This window comes from Nicotiana attenuata, chromosome 6 (assembly GCF_001879085.1).
Source record: "Nicotiana attenuata strain UT chromosome 6, NIATTr2, whole genome shotgun sequence".
Taxonomy (NCBI): domain Eukaryota; kingdom Viridiplantae; phylum Streptophyta; class Magnoliopsida; order Solanales; family Solanaceae; genus Nicotiana; species Nicotiana attenuata.
This window is the reverse complement of record NC_031994.1, coordinates 4560779-4572500: the sequence shown is the minus strand read 5'-3', so window position 1 is coordinate 4572500 and position 11722 is coordinate 4560779. Positions and strand designations below refer to the sequence as shown.

General features: G+C 44.9%; 1 protein-coding gene across 1 annotated transcript; it reads right to left on the bottom strand.

The window, feature by feature from the left end:
• LOC109227591 (craniofacial development protein 2-like) lies at nucleotides 10795–11259 on the bottom strand. The gene has a single exon (XM_019392790.1). It carries the CDS (start codon nucleotides 11257–11259, stop codon nucleotides 10795–10797), a length of 465 nt encoding a protein of 154 aa, XP_019248335.1.

The window sequence follows — 11722 nt, the reverse complement described above, 5'->3', positions numbered from 1 at the left end:
GCTCCTTCAACTCCTTCAACTCAAGAGGAGCCATACGGTACGGAGGAATAGAAATAGGCTGAGTGCCCGGCAATAGACCAACGCCAAAATCAATATCTCTATTGGGAGGCATGCCCGGAAGGTCAGCTGGAAACACATCAGAGAAATCCCGTACTACTGGGACTGAATCAACCGTAGGGGTATCAATACTGACATCTCTCACATAAGCTAGATACGTGTCACACCCTTTCTCAATACGCTGAGCCTTAAGGAATGAAATAACTCTACTGGAAGTATGATCTAAGGTACCCGTCCACTCTACTCGCGGTATACCTAGAATAGCTAACGTCACAGTTTTGGCGTGACAATCAAGAATAGCATAATGGGGCGACAACAAGTCCATGCCCAAAATAACATCAAAGTCTACCATGCTGAGCAATAACAAATCGGCTCTGGTCTCAAAACCACTAAGAGCAATCAAACACGACCGATAAACGTGGTCCACAACAAGAGATTCTCAAACAGGAGTAGAAACATAAACAGGAGAACTCAAAGAATCCAGAGATACGCCCAAATATGGGGCAAAATAAGAGGACACATAAGAATAAGTGGAGCCTGGATCGAATAGAACCGATGCATCTCTATGACAGACCAGGATAGTACCTGTGATGACAGAATCGGAGGCGACAACCTCAGTATGGGCAGGAAGGACATAATATTTAGCCCGACATCCCCCTCGAGGGCGACGTCTACCTCCCCGACCTCCACCTCTAGCTGACTGAGCAAGTGGGGTAGCAACTGGTGCTGTGATCATAGCCTGAGAACTCTGCAGGGCACATTGTGGCTGAGAAGTCTGTGAAGGTGCACCCCTCCTAAGTCTAGCGCAATCCCTCACCATATCGCATGTGTTACCACACTCAAAACAAGCTCTGGGAGGACGTGGCGGTTGTGACTGGCTCGGGCCAGGTCTGCTGGACTGACCACTAGAAGCACCCCGCGCAGGAGGCGCACTAGATACTGGAGGTGCATAATAAGGCTCCTGAGGTCTGGGAGGAGCTGGAATACCACTGGCTGCTGGAAGAGCTGAATGAACAGGGCGACTCATATAGCCCCTACCATGACGAGCTGAAGCTAGGGCACGGGCACCAGAATATTGGCCCGACTCTCGAGACCTCTTGGCCTCCCTCTCCTCTCGGTCCCGAGCATGCATACCCTCTACTCTCCTAGCAATGCTCACCACCTGCTGATAAGAAATATCCATCTCCAACTCCCGAGCCATACTAGACCTGATGCTTGGAATGAGTCCCTCAATAAACTGGCGAACCTTCTCGCGAACAGTAGAAACCAAAGCTGGTGTATGTCTAGCCAAGTCAGTGAAACGGACAGCATACTCCGAGACAGTCATAGTACCCTGGCGCAAATGCTCAAACTCTGTGCGCCAAGCGTCCCTAAGACTCTGGGGAATATACCCTCTCGTGAACATATCTGAAAACTAAGCCCAAGTCAGGGAAGCTGCCTCATCCGGACTGTCTAACTCATAAGCACGCCACCACTGATAGGCGACTCCTCTAAGCTAGAAGGTAGTGAAGGAAACCCCGCTCGATCCTGATATACCCATGGTACGGAGGATGCGGTAGCACTCCTCGAGAAATCCAAGAGCATCATCTGAGGCTAGTCCACTAAATGTAGGAGGCTGATACTTCTTGAACCTCTCAAGCCTCTTCTGCTCCTCCTCTGAAGCTACTGCCCTCTCCTTAGGCTGAGCTGGGGCTACCGGCTGTACAGGAATAATCTCTAGGAACTGATCAACATACACTCGCTGCTCAGGAGTGCGGGCGGTGAGATTCTGTGCTCCTCCCCCAGCTTGGGATGTAGCTGGAGCAAGGGGAAGTAACCCTGCCTGAGCTAGAGTGGTGTACATAGTCATAAACTGTGCTAGAGTCTCCTGGAGTGCTGGAGTAGTAGTAGCTGTGGGCATATGAGGCGCCTGGGCTCCAGCTGGAACTGCTGGTGGCTCCTCTCAAGCAGCTCGTGCGGGTGCTCTGGCTGCACCACGTGCGCGTCCTCGGCCTCTACCCCGGCCCCGACCTCTGACGGCTCCAGTAGGGGGCGCGGGTGCCTGATCTTCTCGGGTAGTACGTGTCCTCACCATCTGTGAGAGAATAGAAGATAGAAGTTTAGATTTTTGATATCAAAAATCTCGCACGACAAGGAAATCAAATGAAGTGGAATTTTTCCTAACAGTTACATAGCCTCTCGTAGATAAGTACAGACGTCTCCGTACCGATCCGTGAGACTCTAATAAACCGGCTTGTGAATCATGACTCCTATGAACCTAGAGCTCCGATACCAACTTGTCACAATCCCAGTTCGCCCTCCGTGAACTATCGTGACGGCACCTAGTCTCTACGACTAGGTAAGCCTAACAAATTTCGAAAAAAGAAACAACAGAATAAAACAAATAAAAACTTTCGGAAAAAACATAGTGAAGGTTTAAAGATGCCGCTCGGCATATACAATACAACTCTCAAACTGAAACTACATTTCCCAAAATTCGGAATCTCATAAAATCACAAGCTGTGGAATAACTACAGTGTTCTAACTCAAGTGTGTCTAAACAAAAGTAAATACAGAAGGGCTAATAGTATGAGAGAGAATGGAAAGGGACCCCTCGGTCCGCGGACGCGACAGATATACCTCGAAGTCTATGATCGATCACCTCGCCTCAAGAGTAGTAGGGCTGAGTCGAAGTACCTGGATCTACATATAAAAAACATGTGCAGAAAGGGCATGAGTACACCACAGCGGTACTCAGTAAGTGCCAGGCCTAACCTCGGTCGAGTAGTGACGAGGAAGGTCAGGGCCCTACTGATTTTAGCTAAAAAACAAGATAAAACAGTATAGAATATGACAATTTAATTAAATGCTAACTGTATAAAGTAACACAGGATAATAAGAATAACAACAACTATTACAGAGACAGAAGTAACCACGGAAAGAATACAACTCACATAGAGATAACAACCGGGGATCTCCTAGGATTCCGTCCTGTAGTCCCAAATATCCATATCCAGTGGATCTCCCGGGATACCGTCCCATAGTCCAACTCATAGTGCGCGGGGATTTATCGGAATCCCGATCCGTAGTCCCAAATGTAAATACCCTGTACTGGGGGAATCTACCGGGTGGAATCCTGTAGTTCCAATATAAAAGTGCAGGGGGAGCTCCTGGAATACCAATCCGTAGTCCCAAAGTAAATAGGAAGGGGGGGAATCTCCCGGGATACCGTCCCGTAGACCCAAAGTAAACACACAGCAGCAACACGAAGAATACTCAATTAAATTCCAATTTCATACCAAGGTAAAACAAGTATTTATAACCTATCATGCTGCACATAATCCAAATAAGGTAGTTTGAGCAAGTAAAGCAATTAAGTCAATTAAACATGCTTCCCTAAGCTAACAACAGGCTTAAATTACAAACAGTATAAACAGGAAAAGGAATCACAATTATAGTTACTTAGTGAAAACAGATTTTTAACAATTAGCACAAGTACGCACTCGTCACCTCATGTACAAGGCGTTTCAAATATCAACAAAACCAAATCCAAAGGGAGTTCCCCCACACAAGGTTAGGCAAGCCACTTACCTCGAACCGGCTCAAAATCAACCCGAAACCACGCTCTTGCCACGAGTACTCGACTCCAAACGACCCAAATCTATTCAAATCAATTGAAAAATGTAAATAACACTTCAAGTAACTAATTCAACTAATAAATTCAAAGCTAATACGCGAAATTAGGAAAAATGACCAAAACGCCCCTCGGGCCCACATCTCGGAATCGGGTAAAATTTACAAATTCGGAATCCTCTCACTTCACGAGTTCGATCATACCAAAAGTACCAAAATCGGACCCCAAATTGTCCCTCAAATCACCACTCAAAACTCTCCAATTACCAAGCCCTAACTCCTAATTTACCACTGATTTTCCTTCAATTTTCATGCTCAAAATGATAAAAATCACCATAATAACGAGCTTAGGAACCAAGGACCTTACCTCAATGAATCCCTCTAAAAATCTCCCTTGAAATTGCTTCCAAAAGCTCCGCCCCGAATTGAAATATGAAGAAAAATGACCAAAATCGCGAAGGAAGTATTTTATACTTCTGGCCCAGGCTTTTCGCACCTGTGGTACCGCATCTGCGGCCAAAGCACCGCATCTGGGTTTTTCACTTAAAACCCCATTTCTGCATCTGCGACAAAATGCCCGCACCTGCGATAGCGCAGGTGCGCTCCAGTAGCCGCTTCTGCGGTTCCAGCTGACCTCTCTCTTGGCCCCATCTGTGGCTCGATCTCCGCTTCTGCGAGTCTGCAGACCGCAGGTGCGGTTATGACAGCAATGGAAAAACTTCAGCTGCCAAACCCAACTCAAAATCTTCCGTCAACCATCCGAAATCACCCCGAGGGCCCCGGGACCACAACCAACAGCACGAACAAGTCATATACCACTATCCAAACTTATACCAATCTTCAAAACACCTCAAACAACATCGAAACACCAAATCATCATCGAATTCAAGCCTAAGAATTCGAAAAACTTCCAAATTCCTCTTTCAATCAAAAAGTCTATCAAACCTCGTCCGAATGACCTGAAATCTTGTACACACATCACATATGACCCAATGAACCTGCTGCAGCTTTCGGAATTCCCCCTATATCAAAATCTCACCTATCAACCGGAAACTTCAAAAATTAGACTTTTCGGCATTTCAAGCCTAATTAAGCTACGGACCTCCAAAACACAATCCAGACACGCCCCTAAGCCCGAAATCACCCAACGGAGCCATCAGAATTCCATTCCGAGGTCGTCTTCACACTACTTCGACTACGGTCCAAATTCTAAAGCTTACTCTCTCCTTTAGGGACTAAGTGTCCCAAAACACTCTGAAACTCAAAACGAAACATCCCGGCAACTCAGCATAGCAGAAATAAACACGGGGAAAATAGATAATAAGGGATCGGGGCATTAATACTTAAAACAACCGGCCGGATCGTTACAGAAATTAGGGCTTGAAATTGGAGAGTTAAATTGGGGATTTGAGAGGTCATTTGTGGTCCGATTTTGATGATCTTGGTATGTATAGACTCGTGAGAGTGTGAGGATTCTAGTTTTGTTATTTTTATCGGAATCCGAGACGTGGGCCGAGGGCCGAGTTTGGTCAATTTCGGGATTTTGGGTTTAATTTTATTATTTTCGCTTGGGCCTTGTTCCTCTAGCGCATATTAATGGTATGAATCTGGTTTTGGTTAGACTCGAAGCATTTGGAGGCCGATTCGAGAGTAAAAGGCATCGCGGGCTAGAGTTTGGGCCGCATTGAGGTAAGTAATGATTGTAAATGTTGTCCTGAGGGTATGAAACCCCGGATTTCACATCGTTGTGCTATTTTGAGGTGATGCACACGCTAGATGACGAGGTGGGGTCGTGCACCGTTGGGGATTGTGACTTGGTCCATCCCGTATGACTATTAAGTCGCGTATTTGATTGAAAACTATTTGATATTATTGCGCTTTGGGAAGTATTACTATGTTTGGGGCTGAATGCCGCGTTTGGACCTTGTGTCGACTGCTTGGACCCTTAGGGGCTTTTTACTACTGTTTTCTCACTGTTTTTGATAATATTTACACTCAGTCATGCTATGCTTTCACTGATTTCGTAACTTGGATTTTTACTCCTTTTGATTTTATAAATGATATTTTGAGCCGAGTACCTGTTTTACTGTTAGCCCGAGGGGCTTGAGTGAGATCTGTCTGAGTGAGGCTGAGGGCCTGTATGGTGAGGATATCATAGGATCGGGTTGCGCACCGCAGCATGTGGTACTGATTTGTGATATATTAGAGGCTGAGGGCCTGATTTATTATGCCACGAGGTGGCCTGTGATTGTTATGAGGCCGAGGGCCTGTTTGATTATGCCACGAGATGGCTTGTTATAGCGCTTGGGCTGTAGGAGCCCCTCCATGAGTCTGCACACGCCCAGTGAGCGCGGGTACCCAGTGTGAGTGATGTGATGTAGCCCGTGGGGCTGTTGTTGTTTCATATTGTTGCCCGAGGGGCGGTTCTTGATTCATGTTATGCCCGAGGGGCTGATTACGAGTTATTGTGAGGTAGCCCGAGGGGCGGTTCTTGATTCATGTTATGCCCGAAGGGCTTATTACGAGTGATTGTGAGGTAGCCCGAGGGGCTGGTACTGTTGATATTATGCCCGAGGGGCAGTTTATGATACATGATTTGCCCGGGGGCTGTTACGTTTCTATCATTTTTACTCACTGTTTTTTTATCACTCGTTTAAAACTATTGAAAGATGTTTTAAAAGGTTATTACTGAAACTGAGTTTGATTTCGAAATAAATGCTTTTTGCACTGTTCTGGGAATGTACTGTATTTGCTGTAGCATTATGACGTGGTTTACGTGTTTTCTTACTGCTCAGCTGCCTTTACTTTTATTACTTACTGAGTTAGCATACTCACATTACTCCCTGCACCTTGTATGCAGATTCAGGTATCTCTGAACCCGGTAGCGGGGTTTGATTGCTCAGTAGCAGAGTCATCGGAGTTAGCAAGGTAGCTGCCCGACGTTTGCAACCCTGCTCTTCTCCCCCTTATCTTCCTTAGCCTGTGATAGTATATTTTCAGACTCTTCGTTGTATTCAGACCTTAGTAGATACTTGTGACACCCCGATGTCGGGCTTGTGTATTTATTCCACTGGTTATTTAGACCTTTTATTATGAGATTTCTTGTTAAATTATTGGCTTAAAAATGACTTTTATTGAAAAATGGTTTGATTTGGGAATTGTGTCGGCTGGCCTAGTTTCACGATAGGCTCCATCATGATCGGGTCGGTTTTAGGGTCGTGACAATTATGCTTTCACATTGTATATCTCCAGCATAATATACAGGAATCAAAATTTTAAATTATTTAATTCCAGCGAATTGTTCTAGATACAAATTTTCCATTGTTTTACATTTCTCCATTATAATATACTGGCTTATATCGCTTCATAAGTACCATTTCCAGCATAATTTACAGGAAGCAACCAAAATAAGAACATGTCACGACCCAAAATCCACTAAGGGTCGTGATGGCGCCGGAAACTGCTGTCAGGCTAGCCAACCATAAATACTTAATTAAATTCTAGTTTAAATAATTGTGAAAACTATGATTTTCCTTCAATTTGGCTAGTAAGAGATAATCTTTATAAAATAAAATAAAAGAATATTTAGAAGTTAATACAGAATACCCCATAATCATCCCAGAACCTGGTGTCACAAGTGCATGAGCAGTTTCTAGGAAATAATGTAATACAACAACTGTCCGAAATACAAATTGGACAGAAAAGAAAATACAGTACAATACTCTAAATGAGACTCTGCTGGCTGCGGGTCATCTCGAGAGGTGCAGCTCACCTAAGTCTCTGTATCAACCATGCCGCTGCGCCCAACTAGGCCACTAGACATATATGTGCCTGTGCAAAAAAAAAAGCACAGCAAGTGTAGTATGGCACAAAAAACAACGTGTACCCAGTAAGTATCCCGTCTAACCTAGAAGAAGTAGAGACGAGAGGTCGACTTCGACACTTACTAGTGGTCCAATAATAATATATTAATAATGCGAATAATCATGGGTTTATTAAAAACGGCAGTAAAATCAAGTAAGTCAAGAAACAAGTAAACATTCCTTTTTATATTTAGAAGTCTCCAAATTCATAATCCATTATTTATCAATTTATCTTAGACCAGGGAGGCAATATCAATTTGTAAATCTCAAGAAAGCATTACAAGCATGCACAAATCATGCCGAGGTCGTACGGCCCGATCCAACAAATATTTAAACTGTGCACTGCCAGAGGGTCGAATGGCGCGAGCCATAGATGCATCTATTACCCCGCTCGTGAATCATACGTGCGACACAGTCAAATATAAATAATAGAGTTACCCCGCTCGCGAATCATACGTGCCACGCAGGTACTCATAGATACACACATTCAAACAGTCAATTAAGAATTCATCAAGAAACATTTATCCAAGGAAAAAGAAAGTCAATTCTCTTTTAACGATTTAAGAAAATAAGGTTTAACCCTTTTTAGAAATTCTTTTATTAATTCGATATGATTTAGGCAATTTCATTTGTCAATAAGATTACAAATATTTCACGTATAGCATGCTTTTGGATCCTAAACTAGAAACAACAACAACGACGACGACAAACCCAGTTTGATCTCAACAAGTGGGGTCTGGGGAGGGTGGTCTGTACGCAGAACTTACCCCTACCTAATGTAGGTAGAGAGGCTGTTTCCAATAGACCCTCATCTCAGGAAGGGCAAGAAGAAGAGGAGAAAAGCAAGGGAGGAAGAAAGATGGAAGATAAAAGAAAAAGGGAGAGATAAAGGATAAGTGGTACCAAATAATAGCAACAGGGAATACAATACCTGAGACGAACAAAACCACATAACATAATCAAAATCTAAGAATATGAAGGGACATGCATACTACTAAGACTATTGGTGAACAACTATAAACTACCTACTAACCTTCTACCTTAATCCTCGACCTCCACACTCTCCTATAAGGGTCATGTCCTCAGTGAGCTGAAGCAGCGCCATGTCCTGCCTAATCACCGCTCCCCAATACTTCTTAGGCCTACCTCGACCTCTTCTCAAACTCTCCATGGCCAACCTCTCACACCTCCTAACAGGAGCATCAATGCTTCTTCTCTTAACATGTCCGAACCATCTCAGCCTCAACTCTTGCATCTTGTCCTCCACGGAGGCTACTCCCACTCTATCCCGAATATCTTCATTCCTAATCCTATCTCTCTTAGTACACCCACACACCCATCTCAACATCCTCATCTCTGCTACTCTCATCTTCTGCACGTGGCAGTTCTTGACTGGTCAACACTTAGCCCCATACAGCATAGCCGGTCGAACCACCACTTAATAAAACTTACCCTTAAGTCTTAGCGGCATATTCCTATCACACAGAACACTGGAAGCGAGTCTCTACTTCATCCATCCTGCTCCAATGCAATGTGCGACATCTTCGTCAATCTCCCAGTTACCCTGGATAATAGACCCGAGATACTTAAAACTCGCTCTCTTGGGGATAACTTGAGCATCAAGCTTAACCTCTACGTCTGCATCATGGTTCCCGTCACTGAACTTGCACTCCAAGTATTCTATCTTGGTTCTACTTAGTTTGAAACCTTTAGACTCCAAGGTCTGTCTCCAAACCTCCAACCTCGTGTTAACTCCGCTACGCGTCTCGTCAATCAACACTATATCATTGGCAAATAGCATGCACCAAGGCACCTCCCCTTGGATGTGACGCGACAATACATCCATCGCCAAGGCAAATAAAAATGGTCTAAGAGCCGATCCTTGGTGCAACCCCATCACCACAGGGAAATGCTCCGAGTCACCACCCCCAGTCCTCACCCGAGTCTTAGCATCATCATACATATCCTTAATCACACTAATGTACGCTACCGAAACACCGCTAACCACCAAACACCTCCACAGGACCTCCCTCGAAACTTTATCGTATGCTTTCTCAAGGTCAATAAACACCATATGCAAATCCTTCTTCCTCTCCCTGTACTGCTCCATTAATCTCCTTACCAGATGAATCGCTTTCGTTGTCGAACACCCCGGCATGAATCCAAATTGATTCTCGGAAATAGACATGCACCTCCTCACCCTGGCCTCCACCACCCTCTCCCAAACCTTCATAGTGTGACTCAACAGCTTGATACCCCTGTAATTAATGCAATTTTGGATATCACCCTTGTTCTTGTAAAGCGGAACCATCGTACTCCACCTCCATTCTTCGGGAATCTACTTTGTCTTAAAAATAACACTAAACAGTCCAGTGTGCCACTCCAAACTTGCCCGCCCCGCGCTCTTCAAGAATTCCACCGGGATTTCGTCTGGCCCTGTCGCTCTGTCCCTGTACATCTTACGCATCGCCCCTTCTACCTCCTCTACCATAATCCTCCTACAGTACCCAAAATCCTGCCGACTCTCGGAGCGCTCTAACTCACCCAGCACAATGCGTCTATCCCCCTCATAATTCAACAATTTATGGAAGTATGTCTGCCATCTTCTCCTAATAAGTGCCTCGTCCATCAATACTTTTCCATCCTCGTCCTTGATACACTTGACTTGGTCTAAGTCGGGCTTTCCTTTCCCTCACCTTGGCCAACCGGTACAACCACTTGTCCCCGCCTTTGCCCTCGACCTCCTCGTACAAACGAGCAAGCGCCGCGTTCTTAGCCGTCGTAATTGCTAATTTCACCTCTTTCTTTGCATTTCTGTAACACTCCCGATAAGTCCTTTTTCCTCCTCGTTTGTACTCTCTACTAGCTTAAAATAAGCAGCTTCTTAGCTTCCACTTTACCTTGAACCTCTCCATTCCACCACCAGTCCCCTTTATGATACCCACGAGAGCCCTTAGTGACCCCTAAGACCTCTCTAGCAGCTACCCTAATACAATCCGTAGTCGTGAACCACATACTAGACACATCCCCCCTACTCATCCAGGCCCTCATAGCCAACAACTTCTCCCCTAACTCAGGAGCTTTGTCCTTGATCAAGTTACCCTACTTGATCTTAGGTTGACTGTACCCCACCCTCTTCCTCCTACTCCTCATGATCTCCAGGTCCATAACTAGGAGCCTATGTAGAGTCGTGAGGTGCTCACTTGGGATAACCTTGCAGTCAGTGCATAGACCTTAATCACATTTCCTGCAGAAGAGATAATCAATTTGAGTCTTGCCCATTGAATTCCGGAAAGTGACCAGGTGCTCTTCCCTCTTCGGAAAAACTCGAGTTAGCTATAATAAAATCAAAAGCTCTAGCAAAATCCAATAGTGGATTACCTCCCTCATTCCTAACCCCAAAACTGTATCCGCCATGCACATCATCATAACCCCTAGAACTAGCCCCAATATGACCATTGAAATCTCCGCCAATAAACAACTTCTCTGTGTGCGGGATACTACGCACCATATAGTCCAAATCCTCCCAGAATTGCTTCTTGACCTCCTGGTCCAAACCTACCTGAGGAGCGTAAGCACTAATCACGTTTATAGTAAACCCACCAACTACCAGCTTAATACTCATCAACCTATCATTTACCCTCCTAATCTCAACCACGAGCTCCCTGAGGTCCCTGTCTACTAAAATACATACCCCATTCTTACCCCAGTGCTCCCTGAGTACCATAGTTTATTTCCGTCTACATCTCGTGCCCTAGTACCTTTCCATCTAGTCTTCTGAACACACACTATGTTGATCTTCCTGTTCTGAAGAATCTTACCTAACTCTATAGACTTCCCGTCAATGTCCCAATGTTCCAAGACCCAATTCTCAACCTAGAGGCTTTCTTACCCCCTTCCCACCCCTGGACCCCACCCCCAGCCCCACCCGAGGACATGACCTTACTCTCACATCGTCCACTACCGCCACTATAAACAAAAGGTATTAGGTAAACACTACCACTAAGAACCAATAATGGGGACGAAGGACTACATGCTACAAACCCGAGAGCTAAAAACAACTCAAAGGGGTGACTACGAGAACAGTAATGCGAGCAAGCACTGGAACAATGAATCTACCACGTCTAGGAAACTACCCCTATGCAAACACAGGATTGAACTTAATAGATGAAACCTTAAGCTTAAAACAC